This window comes from Volvox carteri, assembly GCF_000143455.1.
Source record: "Volvox carteri f. nagariensis unplaced genomic scaffold VOLCAscaffold_58, whole genome shotgun sequence".
Classification (NCBI taxonomy): domain Eukaryota; kingdom Viridiplantae; phylum Chlorophyta; class Chlorophyceae; order Chlamydomonadales; family Volvocaceae; genus Volvox; species Volvox carteri.
This window is the reverse complement of record NW_003307601.1, coordinates 753,224-772,185: the sequence shown is the minus strand read 5'-3', so window position 1 is coordinate 772,185 and position 18,962 is coordinate 753,224. Positions and strand designations below refer to the sequence as shown.

Genomic DNA, 18,962 nt, shown 5'->3' with positions numbered 1-18,962 from the left:
CTAGGGGAGATGGAAGAGAGGGATACGTTGCGGCGTGAGGTGGTGGTGGTGGTGTGTGTGTATGTGGCGCGCGCGCCTCAGTACTGATGCGCCGGTATGTTGGTATGCATGTGCATGTAATGTGTATTGCGACAGGGCGTATTGAACCAAGCGGTTTGGGTTTGTGTGGGTGCATGGTGCACTGACGTATGCGCGCTTGCGTGTACGTGTATGACTGTATGTGTGTACGTGTATGTGTATGTGTATGTATGTTTGTACGTATGTAATGATGTGTGATGGGGAACGGGGTTGACTGCAGTTTTTTCCTATTGGGTGTTGGTGCGCCTGCTACTGCCTTCATTGGCGGTGTTGACCTCGTCCAGCTGGCGTTCTTAGTTGTCCTTTCCATTGTTCGCTACTGCTACCAATACTGCTACTGCTACTGGTACTGCTACTGCTGTGCTGCTGGTTATGTTTATGGTCAGCAATGTTTATATGGTGGGTGGGTGGGTGGTGATGCTGGTAGTGTTGATGGTGGTATTAGCGAGGGTGGTGGTGGTGGTGGGAAACTAGCTGGGGGTGAGAACTGCGGAGTGCTGCGCGGCGCGAAAATAACCCCGCGGGGTGTCTCCTTCACCCCCTCCGACTCTCTTCTCATCTTGCTGTGTCTTTCTTCCGGCCCCTCTTGCAATTCTTACGGAGCAGGAGGGCCCTATGGGGTGAGGGGCCGGCGGCGGAGAGTTGGGGCCTTATGAAGCCTTGTTGAGTCGTAAAACCCCCTTGTACGGTTGGTTGCCTTCTTGGACTTATTATTTTTTTGAATTGTTACAGAGTGGGAGGCTTCTGGGCCATTTGAACACATTGTCATTTCTACGATTTATCATACCATACAGCACCATCCACCATTACCACACTGTACTACGCCATACGAACTGGAAGTCCAAGGCGATCATGCCATCTTGGATCCCTCCTCATCCATTCACCCGAACATCCGCAGAGACAGAGGGTTCAGCAATCGCCACCAATCCAATCTCGATCCATCAACTGTGATCTCGACTCCGCATCTCAGCAGCTAGCCATAACCTCACGCTCCCGACAATGTCTGGGGTCTCCCCAGGTATCGAATCCAGGACCTTAAAGTGAATAAGACAGTAGTGTCGCCCAGACCAGACTCTCTGGACTTATTAAAACTCCCAGGAAGGCCTTCACTTCCTTTCTGTGTGCCGTACAGAGCACTGTGTGTGGCCGTGTGTTTGGATTATCTGAGCCGTGATATGGGGGAAATGCCGATTGTGGGGGTACACTGCAGAATATCTTGACCCCAAAGCGAGCTCCGTAGTCACCAGCGATATGTCATTAGGATTTTCCAATGAAACTATAGGTAGACGCAGCTGCTTGAATTGCATAGCGTAGTTTTTGAAGTAAGAGCGTGATGTCAAAAGCCCGTAGAAACAAGCGGCGGTGTGGGGCGGAGGGCGACTAGGTGGTGGGCGACTAGAACCGACTAAAGACAACGGGGGCAACTAGAGTCACATAAAAATATAATCTAAAAAAATAGTTTCTTAATACCTCCTAAGCTAGCGGAGAAAGCAGAGCCCCAGGCCACCACAGCGCGTGCAATGTGACGAACGACAAGCAGAGGGTAGGTGGCCCCGCGAGAGGGCCTTAACGGGCCCTTCCCATGAAAGCCGAAGGTTGACTGACCGCATGTGAACGAAGTGAAAATAGAGGAAGATAGAAGACGACGTAGGAAATATATGGGCAGCGGTGAAGGTACGGAAAAGGTACGGAAAAGGTATTGGAGCAGAAACGCGGCAAAAAGGTATTATTACAGAAACCAAAGAAGTGCGAAGAGGCCGTATGAGCAAGGACCATGAACATAACCCTAATGTTGATACTGTATGAGGTAGTTTTAATGATCTGAGCCGCGATGAGGGAAATGCCGAAAGTGATAATGCTGTGAGGTGATGTTTGTACGACGCGGCGCAGGCATGTGGCACAATGACAGGCAGGGTCGACGACGTGCAGTGCAGCGTGTGCGCAGGGGAGGAAGCGCATCGCTGGCGGGATCTCACAACATCTTGGCGGTGCCGGTGTGTACGGCTTCCGGCGTAGTGGTATCAGCGTTGTTGTCGCCCAAGTGACTAAGAGCTACGTTGCCCAAAACTTGCATCCGTACACTCGTGAGATAATGCATAGTGCTGAACACGGGCTTCTGTGTCCCCCAGCACTGTCGGGTCGGTGGCGGATCCGGTAATACCGAGCACCGGCAGCACCCTGGTTCCAGGAACAGCGCCGGCGAGAGGCGGCAGCCCGGACGGCGTCGGGTGGAGTCGTGGTCATACCGGCACGTGCTGGGCTCCGACTGGAAGCATGTCGGGATGGTCTCCACAGGCACATGGGGCAGCCGCTCAGGAAGGGGGGGAGAGGCCCTCCAATGTGCGGGTTCGGACGGAACGAGGGTTTGTTGGCAAAGAGGCCGTATAGCGGTGGGGCCCGTATACCCTCTGTTCGGTGTATGGGGAGAGGCCTACGGGCGCATCCAGCTGGACGCGTGCGAGGGGGATCGGGGTGGTGGTGGTGGCGGAGGAGGCGGGTGTGGATGGAGGGAAAGGGGCGTCTGGGAGCCAGAGCTTCTTGTTCAGGGTTTGGGGGGGGGGGAGAAAAGCGTCGGAGCAGTGCAAATAGGGATTCCAGCTTGGTGTTGAGGAGGTAGGGGGAAAACCAGGTGGCGCGCTAGAGTACTCTTTGATGGGCATGTCGCACGCCTCTCTACAGAGGAAAGCGTGTGGGGACGTGGAGAAGTTTCCTTCTTGCGGAGCATTGATCCCCAACCTACGCAGCACACTGGCGCTACGGGAAAGGGTTGTATATTACGAGTCTTGGGGTCCTGGGAAGGGAAGGTTGTAATGAGTGGGGCTTGGAGAAGGGAAGGGGAGAGGGAGAGGGGGCTGGCACGCTGGGCCGCTTCTTCATCTTCGGCGACTACTTTGTTCTGCCCAGGGGCCCCGAGCTATGGCCATGCTCGGAGAGGTTGGGGAGTGGTAGCTTGTGAGGGGACTGTTGAAGAGGGTGATTTGCTGGTTGCATGGGGTCCGCCCGACATCGGTTCAGTGTTGGGACGTGCTTTAGCGTGCTCGGGATCAGAACGAAGCTTCCAGAGGACTCTTCGCTTTGGAAAATTGGAAGCTAGCATACCTAGGTGACATAACAGGTAAAGCGGGTATTAACAGGTAAAGCGTTGACCCACCGCTTTGTTGTTACCGTGTAAAAGCGGGGGTTAAAAGCGGGGGTGGCCGCGGGAGGCCAGCCGGCTTAAGCAGCACGGGCCTTCAGATCGCCACGGCTTCTATGCTGCTCACCTAGGTGCGTTTTTTTGAGTTGAATAATGCAGGGCCGTGCAGAGAGTTGCGGAGCAATTAGCGCCTTGAAATGATGCAGTATTATGCTGGATTGCTTTTGTTTGAGTCGAAAGTGGTGGACTCGAAGCATTGTGTGGCGAAACTGTGGGGTCTGTGGGGATTTTTTGACGAACCATCGCGCCTTAAAATCCCGGTGCGCACGCTGCCTGCATGAGCGCTTACGAATGGCTGTAGGGATCTGCGACTGCACTTGTAGACTGAGGGATCCGGACTTAAAGGTCACGAATTAACGTTGCAACGACATCTTTCGTGTGACAGTTCCCCGGCCGGTCGGTCACCGGTAGCGGAAACGTTTTGTATGCAATACAAGAAAAGAAAAAGCAAAATGAGAGATGAAGAAGGCAGGACAAGATGACTTCACTGCATACGGACATATGTCGGTTACTTGTAAGCTCACAAGTCAAATCCCTCTTTAAGATCATAGGATATCTAACGCCATTCGCAACAACCCCATGCTGTAGGTGTGTCCGGAAACTATGACAGGCTTTGGACTTATGGTCTGGGCGAAACCGTAAACCCTTTCCGAGTTTCCGTAATTTCCGTATCCACCTAATGACGGGAAGGAGGAAATGGGCCCCTGCTTATCGCATGCTAAAGGGATTGTTTGATGACAATTGATTGTAATTTTCAGTCAAACTGTTCGCTCACGCGAGCTAAATGCAGGCTTATTAAACTCCAAGAAAGGGAAGCGTGTTAGACAACCGACAGGCACAAAATGGCATCTCTTACAAGATGCATTGCGAATAAAAGACTGTTGTCACGGTACACGCGAACAAGGATTGTCTTTGTGCATGCTTCCGCAAGCGGAGCCATTTCTCATAATGGACATGGAGGAATGCGGCGTCCAGACTCAAACCAGAACGTTTCTGGGGTGTTCCAGTTGAGCGGGTCACCGGTCAGCTTATCACTAAACGACGTCAGGTAAAAGACTGCCTGGGCTTCAACTAGCTCACCTGGGAACCTTTGGATGAAGTAGATGGTTTTCTGACGCGGATATCATATTTGCGGCCCGACGAAGTGCGGAAGCGCGCTTCCTTGTGCTGCTGACGTGGGGCTTCCATTTCCGAAACACATGTTTTACCTTCCACATCCTCTGCTGCATCAGATCTGTGTAGACCCTTCCATCTCGTACGTTTGGCATGCATCTTATGACTGTCTCCTAGTTGCAGGGTTTGTTGCGTGACGAAGGTTCGAGTTGCTTCCTTGAAAATGATGTAGTGTTTCCCCTTAGGCTGTGAGGTTTGCTGTTATCCATATCTCCTGGCATTTCAAATGACGCCAGGTAATGCCTGAAATTTTCTCTTGTATCGTGCCTAACCCCTTGTAGGGATGCATATGAGGCTTGCAGCACAGCCCGGACGGCCTCGGAGCGGCGCCAGTGTTTCGAAGTGTATGGCCTGGATTCTGATAAGGTGCGGGCACGGTGTTGCTATACATGCTCGCGCCTCAGCAACGTACATGTCCCCAACATTTGCGCGTCCGGTCAGCTGGCACATTCTACTGCACCGCTTGTACATTGTTCGGCATACGTAAATCCACTTTAGCTTACTCCCCCGGTGACGGAGCGAAGGGGGACCAGATGGAAGACCTAAGCCCAAGCTTACAAAAAGGAAGTGGAAACTCAACTAACGCAGCCCCCCTCCGGTCCAACCAAAACAAATTCCAGGTCGATCGTTATTACGAGCGCGTCTGTGAGATGGAGCGGATGATTGACCAAGGTGCGCACATCGGCAGTTTCGGGGGGAGAACTCCAGGACGGGCATCCAGACTTGTGTCTGTTAGGCAGTTTCAGGCAGTTTCAATCAGCGTTTTGATGGAGCCAACAGAGCGCTAAGGGGTACGGCGTTTAGGATGTTGAGCACCATGGGTCACCTCGCCTAGGGGAGGCCTAAATGGGACCAGAATGTGCAGCCAAGTTGGAATGTGTCGCTCGAGGCAGGGTACATACCCCTGGACGGATATCCCTGAGGGACCCCGAGGGAAGCGCACGAGGACCTGGGGGTATATCGCCGGTAGTCGTGCGTTTGCCAGAGGGCCAATAGCTATCTGCAAGTCGTGATGAGCTTCTGACGAAATCCTTAAGCTTGTGTATTAAAGAGGCGCTTGGTTCCCCCCCATGCTTCACCGATGTCTCCCGTTCCATGAAGCGAGTTTTTCGCACTAATAGCGTACAGTCATACTTGCTGTTGCCAACTTATTTTGAGCACTCGCAGGCGAAGCAGCCGTATAGCCTCTGGCAGTATAGCCACCTGACCGCCGTGTGGCTTGCTGTCTTCCGCTTGGGACGCGCATACCCTCTCACTTCGTTTCTGAGTACATGAGCGGCTAAAGCTTACACAATGCCGGCGTCCTACGTCAATACGTAATACGGCAGAGCATGTGTTAATTGTGGTGCTGGTGCTGGTGCTGTACAGGTGACTCTGTGGCGCAGAACTTGGTGGCGTCCGGGGGCGCGATGATGCTGTACTTCATGGCGTACTGCATCCTCAAGGTGTGAAGACGAAGAACGTTGTTTTGTCCGTCTGCAAGGGTTGATGTACGACTAGCTGTCAGCTGCGGGGAAAAACTGGGGAGTAGCTCGCCAACATACCATGCATCAGCAAGATGTACCCGGCAGGCATGTCCTAACTGCGATTGCATTTTGGACACTCAAGAGTACACCGGGCAGAGTGCGTTTCAAAAGGTTACACGACGTTGTAAGGCTTGTTTTGGATGTGTAAAAAATTATTACAGTCCTTGTAGTCATTGCGGTAAGTGGCTGGTGTTGATGTTGAACAGATGTTGGCTTCATGTTTGGTAGAGCGGCCGCAAGCAAAATCTTGTTGATCTTGTTGATGTGTTGGGATGGAACTTTAGCACCGTGAACGGAACGGGCCGGCATGTGTATTACAGCCAGTTTTACATGTGTATTACATGCTGACGGGACAACATGGGAGGAACCGACGAGCACTGAAGTCGAAGCCCAGATTATTGACGTTGAACATCTTGCCGTCGTATTGTCGTGCAAACCATCGCCGCCGCTTGCAGCTACCCCGGCATTGTGCACCGCATCAGGCATGCGGCTGCAGGATTATAAGAGACTGTGCTGCGCTCCTGCTGTACTAGGTCGTGGCGGTTGAGTCAAGGTACGTTTCTCACTGTTTGATAGTTTTCCTACATGCGCGTGATATTATTTTGGTGGGCGCGAATGGTGTTAATGTATTCTGGGGTTGGCGACAGATCCTGGCTTGCACGAGTTTTGTGTTTGTGTTTGTGTACCCATCACGCTTACACACGTGTACTCGAACCAATGCGGGGGTTGGGGAACTAATATGCACAGCATGATACTGCCGGGGGAGGGATGGGAGGTGTTGGTTATACGGTTGGTTGATCGGAGATGGATGACGTGGGTTTGTAGTTAGCATGGATTGGCGCACACTTTGTCTTTTGTGCGCAAAAGCTCGGCGGCCGTCCTAGTCGCAGGCAAAGTTTGGTCACGCTTTGGTCACGCTCAACAATTCATGAGCGGGAGTTCCCATACCAAAGCGCTTCAGTGCACCTGCGGCTTTGTGGGCGCAGAGACGTTGAACATGTCATGGGGTTGCCGCATATTGATTAACAGCATGTTGACGAGATGCTTATGATTCCCTCTCCCGGCGAAATGTGTATTTGCGGATTGATCCCATGTTCCCGGCTGTGGCGGGGTGAAGGCTTTGGGTTGCAGCGACGAAAGCAAGGCGTGCTGTGCTGTCCAATAAATGGAAATGATTTGCAACTGCTGACTGACGCATCTAAACTGCTGACTGACGCATTGTCTTTCAGAACAATTTTTTCCGTTGTTACCCTGCTTAGGGGTTGATGTTCATTACGACGTATGTCACAGTTTTGCAGAAGACCTGCCGTGGCCTGAAAAATCATGTTCGGTGCATAGGGTGAATAGGTCAAATTTGTAATTTGTGTATATCTCAGTGAGAGTGTTGACGTTTAACTCAACGAATCTTGGATTCTACATCATTCTACCTCTGAAAGCACATTTCAGAACATGTACTAGTAAAAAAATTATTTGCACAGAAGTGTCGCGGGAGATGTTAGTGTTTCAATATTATTTTCCCGGTACCCTTGAAGCTTGTTCTGTGCCAGGAAATGTTGTACACAGTGGTACGCTGAATCGGCTGACCCGAAATCCGCCATGCATACACATGACAGCGGCATGAAAAACATGTATCGTATCCATAGTCATGCATTACTGCTCAACTATTGCTACCACAGTATTGCCAAAGATCATCTCAGTTTTATTCCCAAGTTATTGTAGTTTTACCGGGAAAAGGTGTTTTGGTTTTGCTAAAGTTTATCTTGTCGGAAGAATTGGACGTATCCTGAATTCATCTTAATGGAATAATTGAACATAAGAGTTGGACCGTCGCAGGCCCAACAATTACAATCAGCTTAGCCTATTTCGCCAGTATAGAGTCACACATCCCTCCGTTTCCTTCACCCACATTGCTCACCTCTCCAATGCTCACCAAAACTGAGGCTGCATGCTAGGCAGACAATTCGTCACGCACCGACGCGCTGCAAACGGACGCGTGTTAACTCACCGTTATGTCCACTAGCTAACCAACCCGACCGTTGTGAATGTCGCGTCCCCAACCTGGAACTCGAACATACGGTTTTGCCACTGGGGACTCGGTCACTACCTCACGATCAACGTCTCCCACTCCACCGCCACACATTAACTACACATGCGTTCCTTCCATTCAAGATGCTGAAAGTAATTGAACCAGCCCTGTGCCGGCAACGTGCCAGAATCACCACAACCAGCGTTCCCTGTCACCGCTACCACCACAAAACCACATTATATGTGACAAATACACCGCCCTTCCCTCGAGTAAAGCCCTGCGCATAATGTCAAAACAGTCTAGGTAAATCCACCAAGCCATGCAGAGCCTTGGCAAGTACCTTGCCCTCCGTACACAGCATAACATCAGGTCTCAGATGTTGGCACCAAAAGTTTATGCCACGGTGGCCTTGGACTTGGCCACGATCTCCGACTGAATGTTGGGCGGCACCACCTCGTACCGCTCCAGCTGCATCGTGTACTGGGCGCGTCCCTTGGTCATGCCACGCAGCACCGACACGTACTGGAACATCTCGCTCAGCGGCACGTATGCCTGCACCAGCTTCATGCCACCAGGCTTGTCCTCGAACTTGTTGATGATGCCACGGCGGCTGTTGAGGTCGCCAATCACGTCACCCATGTGGTCCTCGGGAGTGATCACCTCGACACGCATAATGGGCTCCAGGAGGCGGGCGCCACACTTGCCCATGGCCTCGCGGAAGGCACCGCGGGCAGCAATCTGGAACGCCAGGGCGTTCGAGTCGACCTCGTGGTACGACCCATCGTACAGCGTGCAGGTGACGTCCACCACAGGGAAACCTATGGGCGATGGAGAGGAGAGCTTATTTGGGCCGCCTCAAGTCAGAGCGGTGATGACTGAAAGGACTGCATCGGAAGCAACCCGCAAAAACCCTTCCCAGATCCTTCCTTGCAAACTATGCACGCGCTCACATACAGGCTACGCTGCGCCGTGCTTCTGCACAGCTCCGGAAACAGGCAAACAGTTCCAACAGGTCACTCCGACTTGGCAGTCATCAGCCGTACATTCGTCCACCCACTTATCCACCCCGCCATTCACCCACCAGCCAAGGAGCCGCTGCTCATGCACTCCTCCAGGCCCTTGACGACACCGGGCACGTACTCCTTGGGTACTGAGCCACCCTTGATCTCCGACTTGAACACGAAGCCGGTACCGGGCTCACCGGGCTCGAAACGGATGGCAACATCTGCAAACTGGCCTGAGCCGCCGGACTGCTTCTTGTGCACGTAGCGCACCTCGTTCGAGCGGCTGATGCCCTCACGGTAGTTGACCTGCGGAGCGCCCACCTCGCACTCCACCTTGAACTCACGGCGCAGGCGGTCCACGATGATCTCCAGATGCAGCTCGCCCATGCCCTCGATCACCGTCTACAGAGAGCACAACAAGTAAACTCAGTGTGTAAAAAACCTGACGCAAATCACTGCGAACCCTCCAATCTAAAGGAGCTAGGGGGGATACAATCCATCACTTGGCACGGCGGCGCTGAGCAGGGTAGTGTGCTCACGTGCCCGCATTGCCTCAGCACGACGTGGGCTTAAATCCTGAACACTAAGTTTACGGTGCTTGCTCGGAACACGAAGAATTATGTGCCAGGAATTATATGCCAGCTGCCTTTTACTCGCCTGATCATGACCGCAGCAAATGAGCAGCATCATACAAAAGTCCGCATCATACCACCCCTTCCGACCGACCAGCCCACAGCCCCCTCGCACCTGGTTAGTCTCCTCGTCGCGAGAGAAGTTAAACGAGGGGTCCTCCTGAGCCAGCTTGTTCAGGCCGACACCCATCTTCTCCAGGTCGGCCTTGGACTTGGGCTCGATTGCAATCTTGATGACCGGGTCTGGGAAGTCCATCTTCTCCAGGATGACGGGCGCCTTATCATCGCACAGAGTCTCACCTAACAGATGTGGGAAGAAAGCAGGTAATGTTTGCGCGTGAAGGCGGCAAGATGAAACGAGGAGGTTGTGTGGCAGCCAAAAAGGACACAGGTAAGAAGGCGTTCGGACGCGGGAGGGACAGGAAGCACGTTGAAAGCTTTGCCAGGAAAGAGCCCGCCAAGCAAATCCACGCACATCAAAATTCCTGCCATAGACCACTGTCATCTTCGGAGATAAAAAGTTCCTCGTAGATAGGTTAGAACTAGCCATTTTCCGTCCATTTCACACATGAAATCCACCGGCTCACCGGTAATGACGTCCTTCAGGCCACCAATGGCCACAATGTCGCCCGCGAAAGCGACCTTGATGTCCTCGCGGTTGTTGGCGTGCATCATCATCAGGCGTCCAATGCGTTCCTTCTTGTTCTTGTTCGAGTTGAGCGCGTACGAGCCGGCCTCCAACACGCCAGAGTAGATGCGGCAGAAGGTGAGCGAGCCGACGAAAGGATCGGTCATAATCTTGAAGCACAGGCCCGAGAATGGCGCCGCGTCGTCGGCGTTGCGGATCATCGCAACCTCCGCGTCGTGCATGTCCACACCCTGCAGGATCCCCGCGACGGCGGCGTCAGTGCCTCACTACTGGCGATTTAAATGACCCGACAGCAGCACAAGACGAACAACCACGGCGCAGCAGGGCACTCAGAAAGCACATCAGCTGGCATTGATAGACAGCTTCAACGAGACTGAAGGGTTCGCTTTCACGTCGGCGCCACAGTGTGTGTCTTTGGAACTTGGTGTTCAGCACAGGAAAGGCCACAAAGAGCCAACCAGGACTTATATTTCGATATCTAGTTACAATTGCCCAAAAAACTAGGGGCCGTCTGTAAAAGCCGAGGGGACCAGGGAAAGTATAATAAGAACCCTACGTCCGTTCCGTGCCCATCCAACCCCTTTCACAATGTCCCACCTGAACGGCGTCAATGTCGAGCGGGCTGGGCAGGTACTTGATGACCGAATCCAGCAGCGGCTGCACACCCTTGTTCTTGAACGCCGTGCCGCACACAATGGGCACAAAGGATTGGGCGATGGTGCCCTTGCGGATCAGGCGCTCGATGGTGGCCTCGTCGGGCATCTCCCCCTGGAATAGCAGGGGAGAGGGGCACGGCAACACGTCGAGTTACGTATTGTACAGGAGGCGACGATGCGGAATTCGATATGCTTAGCCCACCGATGCTATCGCCGTCTCGCTATGAAACTAGTTCCTTACTCAACAGTGGAGGCCCAGCCATCGCACCCGCTCAAAAACTATCTCATCACTTTCATCATGTGTACGTTCTACACTCCGCGACACATTATTTCGCATCCTCGCTTCCTTCCAAAACAAACTGCATAGGGCGGACTTACGAAGCAGGCCACTTCAACAATCTTGGGGTAGTTACGGTACCCACCTCGAAGTACTTCTCCAGCACCTCGTCGTCCTGCTCCACGATCATGTCGATAAGCTTCTCGCGATACTCCTGGGCCTGAGGACCAGGATTGCGAAAGGGAATGAAGGCATGACGGCTCAACAGCTCCGTGAAAGACATTAAACCAGGGCCGTTTGCACAATCTATTTCCCTACATAATTCCCCACATAACAAGGACAAGCTTCGGCATGCGTCAGCCATAGCATAGCGGAACAGCGTTACTATCAGCCAGCCTTACACGATCATCAGCGAAGCCAGCCCATTTCATGGCCCACTCGTAACAATCCTACCCGCCCCACATGACAGCTTTCAACTTCCATACAGCAGCTCCTAGCCACATGCCGGATTCCCCAGCCTGACCCAATTCGCCGACCTAGCTCCACACGCCTCAAACTCTGGTAATGTCTCGCACGGAAATCCGTTTGAACGTGGTTGCATATCGCAGCACACCACTGCCCGCAGCTCCCCCCCGTCACATCATCTGCTGCATCACGATCTATCCAGGCCACCAACCTTACCACCTTCACCATGAAATCCCCCATTACAATGGCCTGACGTAGGTTTTGTCATCATCAGAAGCACCCTGTGCTGCAGGGCGCCGTCCCTCCCCTCCCCATGCTACACACCACGCTCCGCCCCGCGCACCTTGTCCGCCATGTCCTCGGGAATGGGCAGCTCCTCAAACTTGGCCCCCAGCTCCTCGCCGGTCCACACAATGGCCTTCATCTTCACAAGGTCAATGATACCCTTGAACTGGTCCTCAGAACCTGAGGACGACAACACAACCACCAGCATCTTACACATCAGTACAACAGAGCGTTACCTCAGCAGCAGGATGAGATTTCAGCCGGAAAAGCGACAACAGCCAGAGTGGACGGCGCTGCGCTGCTCCTCGAAGGGGCTCGGATGACCTCGCTTCTGTGTCATATGTGTCATATGGATATTTAGTCACAAGCGTGAAGGCCAGAGACCGCATTTTTAACGGCTGAAGTCCCGCGGACTGAAGGGTTAGTTGATCAAAAAGAGCGCCAAGAGGGGCGCACTTCACACCACGCACCAATGGGCAGCTGGATGACGAGCGGCTTGGCGCCCAGGTTGGAGACCACCATCTTGACGCAGTTGTAGAAGTCAGCACCCAGGCGGTCCATCTTGTTGACGAAGCAAATACGGGGAACCTGTCGTTCAAGAATTAAACCGAAGGGCGCCGGCGCAAGGCATACCTTTAGCGGCATATCTTTAGACCACGTGAGCAAGCACATTTGGAAGATCGTTACAAATAGATTGCTCATCTCGCTGACCCAAATCAAAGGAGGCAGCCTTCACTGTGTTTCACGTCTTGGAGGCTCGGGGGATGAGGTCCCACTCTACCGCCCCCCTTGTTGTGTCAGGACGCCGTGCGCTCCAAGCATGCACCAGCAGTTGCAACACCAAGAAAATCCCAGATACGCAGATGGACCCCAGCTTAAACCCAAGACACTTGCTGTCCGTGGAAAATTACCACCCCTTACAAAAAACAATTCGTACCCCCTGAACAATTTCCCCGAAGAGAGTTCCAGTCACCGTCACTTAGTCGCAAGTCAGTCACCGCCAATTATAAGCCCCGTACAGTACAAATAGAGCACGGCTCGCTCCTCTTGTCCTTGCTTCTAGTTTACAGCACATAAAGATCGCCCCATGTGGTCGCCGCCGTGTGAACCCCACCCAACCACCGTTGTTGAACCAGACATCCCACCGACCAATCGAAAAGAAAACCCTCCAGACCAGCACTGCGGTGTGCAATCATTCATATGTCCATCTGGGTTGTCAGCTCACAACCTCATCCGCAAGTCTCCACGGTAATAAGAAGCAACGTCCCAACGACGGAGGGACCACTGGTTTCGAATCCTAACGCCCCGGGGAGCTTAGTGCCCCCTCAGGGAGAGTAACTGAAGGACCCAGAGCCGACCGGCCCCCACCTGTGTCCCTTGAGCTCACCTTGTACTTATCCGCCTGGCGCCACACGGTCTCGGACTGGGGCTCCACGCCGGACACGGCGTCGAACACCGCCACAGCGCCGTCCAGCACACGCAGGGCACGCTCCACCTGCAAGACGTATAGTGTCGTGTCGTGTGATGTCGCCGTGGGTAACTTGATCAAATGCGTGAGTTGTGGAAATTATGAAGCGCTTGGGAGGATGGGAAGACCCCTGTAAGACGCTCGCCCGTTCAACCCAGACGAGCGCAATCCCCGACCCAATGTGAGATAATTTTCTTACCCACAACGACAACGACAAAATTAACTGTGCCTTTACCCGCTTCTGTCCATCCTAAACCCATTCCGGTTTCCGGCAAAACACTTTTACAGGTTTGAATCTCAAAGAGCCTCCCTCCTTCCTCACCTCCAGGGTGAAGTCCACGTGACCCGGGGTGTCGATAATGTTGATGCGGTGGTTCTTCCACATGCAGGTGGTGGCGGCGGCGGTGATGGTGATACCGCGCTCCTGTTCCTGAACCATCCAGTCCATGGTAGCCGTGCCCTCGTGCACCTCACCGATCTTGTACGATTTGCCAGTGTAGTACAGGATACGTTCGGTGGTAGTGGTCTGCACGTAAACAAAATGATGGTCCATTAAGCATTTGAAGTCGTATCCAATAAGACATTAAGACACTGCAGGGACCCAGAGCGGCTCCAATCCGTGGGACCCCAGTTACAAGCTGATGTTCAGAAGGATACGGCTCAGAATAAAATCAGTAAAGTAAAATAATGCGATTGTGGTCATGGAAGCTAAGTAGCGGCTCTTGATATTCACTGCGCAGAACCGCGTTTAATGTCATTCACAGAGACACGCACCTTGCCCGCATCGATATGGGCCATGATACCAATGTTGCGGTACTTGTCCAGCGGCCACTCACGGCGTGTGTCTGAATAAAATCATAGAGATAGATTTATGCTGGAAGCACTCTGCAACTTGTGCTGCATGCCACTTACCGTATGTCGGGGCCGGTGCCACGGCTGCTAAGGCATTACAAGCCATACGAGCAGCACGCCTCAGACCGATGCGGGTGGTGGCCGACCGCCGGCAGCCAGCCTGCAAGGACGTGGTAAAGCAATTGTGGGTCAGCATATCCGGCCGCCGCAGGACGGACATCTAATCCATAAAAAATATGCGCACCTTAAACGCAGCCTGCTGTGTGAGAGCCATCACCGGAGCAGGAACGGCCTTCACGGCCGAGCAAACAGGAGACTGCACCTGGCGCTTTAGCGCCTGGCGTGTCGACGCCTTCATGCCGGACTTCAGAGCCATTTTAATGCTCTGTCCTTAGGCACAAGAAATGTAACCATAGATTGGGATGCCTGGAATAATAAGTATCGTGCGCCTGCAGTAGAGACCGCACGACGGAATTGTGGTCCACGGATGTTTCCGTACGATTCGGCAAAATAGTTTGCCTGGTCCTAAGTCCATACCCAACAATTCCATAACCGCAAATATGTTTTTGATGAGTTGTTGGTGATTATAAAACGACATGCTGCATCACCTTGGTTGGCTGAGCTATACCTACGCTCGTTGAATCCTAAGTAATGTTGATATTACTTAAATCCTGTGTACCTAAAGGAGACTTAATAAAGGTATCTTATTTGGAAAGCTGTCCGGTTGCTGTAAAGGTTATTTATAGCCTGGGTTGAACTGCCCATGCACAAGCCCTCTTGTTTACAGTGATGTAGAGGCAAAGTGAACGGTAACCAAAGATATGAATGTGTGCTGCAATTAGGCCGATGGCATCAGTCCCCAAAGCCTGGCTTTCCAGTGCAACGAATATAACGGATTACTGAACTTGAAAGCCATGAAAAAACCGAGCCTCCTTCCTAACAACGCGAACATCAGAAGCTATAACCCTAATCTATTAAACGGAACGGTATATAACCAGGCAGACCATGCTGCACTTTTGATGATGCGCATACGAGGCTCATAAGGCCCAATAGTTGACAAATGTAACGAGGGCTCTAGGAGTGTTTCTCGCACGTGTGGATTTGTATCCACCACGCAAGGAGGGGAACCTCTTTGTGCATTGCGCTTTCCGTGAACCCGGCTTGTGCATGAGCTTAAGTTGTGCACGGACGTAGGTCATAGGAGTATGGGTAACTCTGTAGAACCGAAAGGCCTAGGGAGGCTACGTTAAACACTAATGGGCCTTCTCGTCAGGCTTTTCGCCGAGGGTGGTGGTGGGATATGCGTGCGCGCGCGTGCTGCGTGCTGCAGAGTACAATTTGCTTAGAACGGCATCTTAGAACTCTTTTGGAAGCTTAATCCCATCGTGACAAAAGGAGTCCGGACCATGACAAAATTCACTGCTTGCAGCATGTAAAAGGAATGCAAATAGACCTTCTTACAAACGTACGAGGGATTTCATGCGACAGTGGAAAGACGCAAATAAGCCGTGCCACCAACAGGCGCAGAGTATCGTGGGTTCTTTGGGTACAGATAGCAGAGCACATCGTGACCAGGTTGATTATCCTGCATGTATGGCGATTTGCAGGCATCCTACATGCAGGCGTCCTAATGTCTTCCGGCTTGTGCGAATGATTCAACCCGTTCACCCACGAAAAACATTCTTCTATACATGGCAATATAACTGATACTTAGTCTGAATTTCACAAGGTGCAGTTATTGTTGTCTGGCATACGTTGTACAAGGTTGGTGCTATCAATCGTACAGGACCCCACGCCCGCTCGTCCTGAGAAGCAGGCCGTAAGCTGTGCCTGACCAGTTTAAACTCTATATGATTCAGTGGGAGAATGTTTAGGCTGATGGCTGCAGGCAATAATCAAAGAATGTACGGGGACAGTGCAGGGGCCGCTGGCACTGTTTCGTACTGCAATACGGCAAGGTCCAAGATCGCACACTAACTCGGCAACTGGGATTTTTTCCTTTCATTTTCCTACGTCCATCATTTCTTACCATGACTGGAAAAACGATTTTGCGTTCCGATGGCATTTGCCGCAGCGCCGTTCTTAGGCATCTTGCGTTCAAGCCTATCGCCGTAGGCATGTCGCGAGCGACAGCGGTAGTTGTTAAAGCACAGCCAGCTGCAGGCGGCATGCAAGATCCGCTCATGGTTCGCGCTGCGCGTGGCGAAAAAGTTGAGCGTGCTCCCTGCTGGATGATGCGGCAAGCTGGCCGGTGAGATCAATAACAGTATAAAACTTGTAAGAGGTGCGGCTGTATTCTGGTGTTCGGGGTGCAAACATGCATTTGTCTCTCCGCTGCACAGCTATCAAAAATCGTATCGGGAGCTGGCGAAGAAACATCCGTCTTTTCGTGAGCGTTCTGAGACAACTGAGCTGATCGTGGAGATCAGCTTACAGCCCTGGAATTCCTTCAGGCCAGATGGCGTCATTTTGTTTAGCGACATTCTTACACCTCTTCCGGGGATCGGTGTCAACTTTGACATCGACGATAACAAGGGGCCGATTATTGATACCCCCATCCGTAGCCTGGAGCAAGTGAAGCAGCTGCACGAAATGGATTTCGGCAAGGTGGACTTCGTGGGCAGGTGAGGGAAAGGTATGGGGAAAGGCCATGGAATGTAGTGGAGCGTCTGTTGGCGTGGGTTCCCGCTTTAGTAATCGTGGGGCTTGTTCATTACCCTTGCTGGGTTGTGAGGGCAAGTGACGGTGGTTGGGGATGGGCGAGCTCTAGCACCGTGCCCATATGCTGCCATGGAATCTGCTGATCTGGCACACACAGTCAGCAGACGAACAACTGCAAACCAACCAGTAGGTGTCTTCTCACAGCCCTGCGGAGACATGGCCAGGTCTAAGGCAAACATGGATGCGCTGCAGGGACATTGTCCCATGACGATGCATTGCGGTATCCGGGCTCAAATGGGGGGTTTGAGGCGCGCATGATTCCGTTAGGCGGTTGTGGAAATGTTGCAAAGGTGGCTCATCAAATGTGCATAGCCATAGGCGCGCAAGCTCTTGCCGAGGTGCAGGACTGCTCCCATTGTAGCGATAACAGGTTCGTGGTGAAGGGTCTGCAGTGGCACAGTGAGAGCCCGCTTAAACCTGGTCTTCAGCGAGGGCATATACTGTTGGGCGCACGGCAAAACGAGGCGGTTGCATTAACCTAGATCCTTACAACCTACCAACGCAGGGCATTGACCCAGCTCCGGGCAGAGGTGAACAACCAAGCGGCGGTGCTGGGCTTCGTGGGCTCCCCGTGGACGTTAGCCACGTACCTGATTGAGGGTGGTTCCACGTCGCTATATAAGACCATTAAGACGATGTGCTTTTCTGCGCCAGACGTCCTGGACGCCTTGCTGACCAAGCTGGCGGATGCTATGGCTGCGTACATCAAGTACCAGATCCGTGCGGGCGCCCAGTGCGTGCAGATTTTTGACTCGTGGGGTGGGCAGCTCCCACCCCGGGAGTGGGAGAAGTAAGCGCTGCTGGGCGGGGCACAGCCGCTGGGGATGGTGACGTTCGGGTTGTGCTCGGCAGGGCTGTTTGCTTAGCAGAGCTATGGAGTAGATGCACGTCGTGCACAGTATGAAGTGATGGTTTGGATGAGTCATGCAGCATCAATATGGATCTTCTCGCTGCCCGGTGTCGATACGCCGCACTGCCGGGTGGCATCGCGTTGTATGATATAGTTTTGCGGCTGGCGAGGCGATGGCGAAAGCATCAACAGTGGCGTCGCAACGCGGTTTCCTGCTTCCCTCCTTACCCTCATTCGCCCGCAGGTGGAGCGGACCGTATCTGAAGCGCATCATTGCATCGGTGAAAGCTGAGTATCCCACAGTGCCGCTGACGCTCTATGCGAACGGTTCGGGCGGCCTCTTGGAACGCTTGGCGGCAACGGGCGCGGACGTGGTTGGCGTTGACTGGACGACGGACATGTCGGACGCGCGGCGTCGGATAGATAGCAATGTATCGGTGCAGGGCAACGTGGACCCCGCTATCCTCTTTGCATCGAAGGTATGTAATACTGTGAAGTTGTTTAAGTCACCACGTGTAATGTTATACCGCCACATTGATCGTGCAATGGAGACCTTGTGCACGTGCGTCCATACCAGTCGATTATGTTTGCTATGCCTACGTAGATAAGGCTTTCGTCTCAGCATACCCGGCGATGATCCAACTTTTTTTACTGCACAGGATGCTATTGAGGATGCCGTGCGGGATTGCCTGCGCAAGGCGGGGGGCAATCGCCACATCCTCAACCTGGGCCACGGAGTCTTGGTGGGCACGCCCGAGGAGGGAGTCGCGCACATGTTCGATCTGTCGAAACGCTTGACATACGCCGACGTTGCTCAGATCTGAGCGGCTACTGTCGGGGGCCTGAAGTGTGGGAACTATTAAAGCACTGTAGGTCGTTCATTATGGCGTGTCACCCTCTGTTTCAGTTCGTAATCACAAAGGTTTAAGACTAACGTGGGATCGGGTTTAGTATTGTTAATGCATGTATGTATAACTGTTGTGCTTGTCTACCGATGCGGTCAAAGGATTGGATAGCAATCTATTGTGTATCTTTTTTCAATAGGTAGCTACATATTTGCTTCATACCGCTGTAAACTGTAGACCGTACACATGTACATAAAAT

General features: G+C 52.8%; 3 protein-coding genes across 3 annotated transcripts; 1 reads left to right on the top strand and 2 right to left on the bottom strand.

Annotated features, from left to right (window-relative positions):
• Window positions 1-2,050: 2,050 nt before the first annotated feature.
• Window positions 2,051-4,462, bottom strand: VOLCADRAFT_97197 (uncharacterized protein; the record flags this gene model as incomplete). The annotated part of the gene is made up of 3 exons (XM_002956149.1): window positions 2,051-2,365; window positions 2,514-2,525; window positions 4,355-4,462. 3 exons carry the CDS (start codon window positions 4,460-4,462, stop codon window positions 2,051-2,053), a joined length of 435 nt encoding a protein of 144 aa, XP_002956195.1.
• Window positions 4,463-7,755: 3,293 nt separating this feature from the next.
• On the bottom strand, window positions 7,756-14,701 carry efg1 (chloroplast elongation factor G). Its single transcript, XM_002956148.1, has 13 exons — window positions 14,532-14,701; window positions 14,348-14,447; window positions 14,210-14,280; window positions 13,758-13,961; window positions 13,355-13,462; window positions 12,438-12,555; window positions 12,026-12,147; window positions 11,363-11,437; window positions 10,882-11,052; window positions 10,223-10,514; window positions 9,751-9,935; window positions 9,081-9,405; window positions 7,756-8,817 (listed from the first exon to the last, which is right to left on the bottom strand). The coding sequence occupies exons 1-13, from the start codon at window positions 14,661-14,663 to the stop codon at window positions 8,393-8,395; spliced, it is 2,328 nt and encodes a 775-aa protein (XP_002956194.1). The 5' UTR covers window positions 14,664-14,701; the 3' UTR covers window positions 7,756-8,392.
• A 1,603-nt stretch (window positions 14,702-16,304) lies between these two features.
• On the top strand, window positions 16,305-18,947 carry urod2 (uroporphyrinogen decarboxylase chloroplast precursor). Its single transcript, XM_002956194.1, has 5 exons — window positions 16,305-16,538; window positions 16,630-16,911; window positions 17,514-17,798; window positions 18,103-18,337; window positions 18,518-18,947. Exons 1-5 carry the CDS (start codon window positions 16,318-16,320, stop codon window positions 18,680-18,682), a joined length of 1,188 nt encoding a protein of 395 aa, XP_002956240.1. The 5' UTR covers window positions 16,305-16,317; the 3' UTR covers window positions 18,683-18,947.
• Window positions 18,948-18,962: the final 15 nt, after the last annotated feature.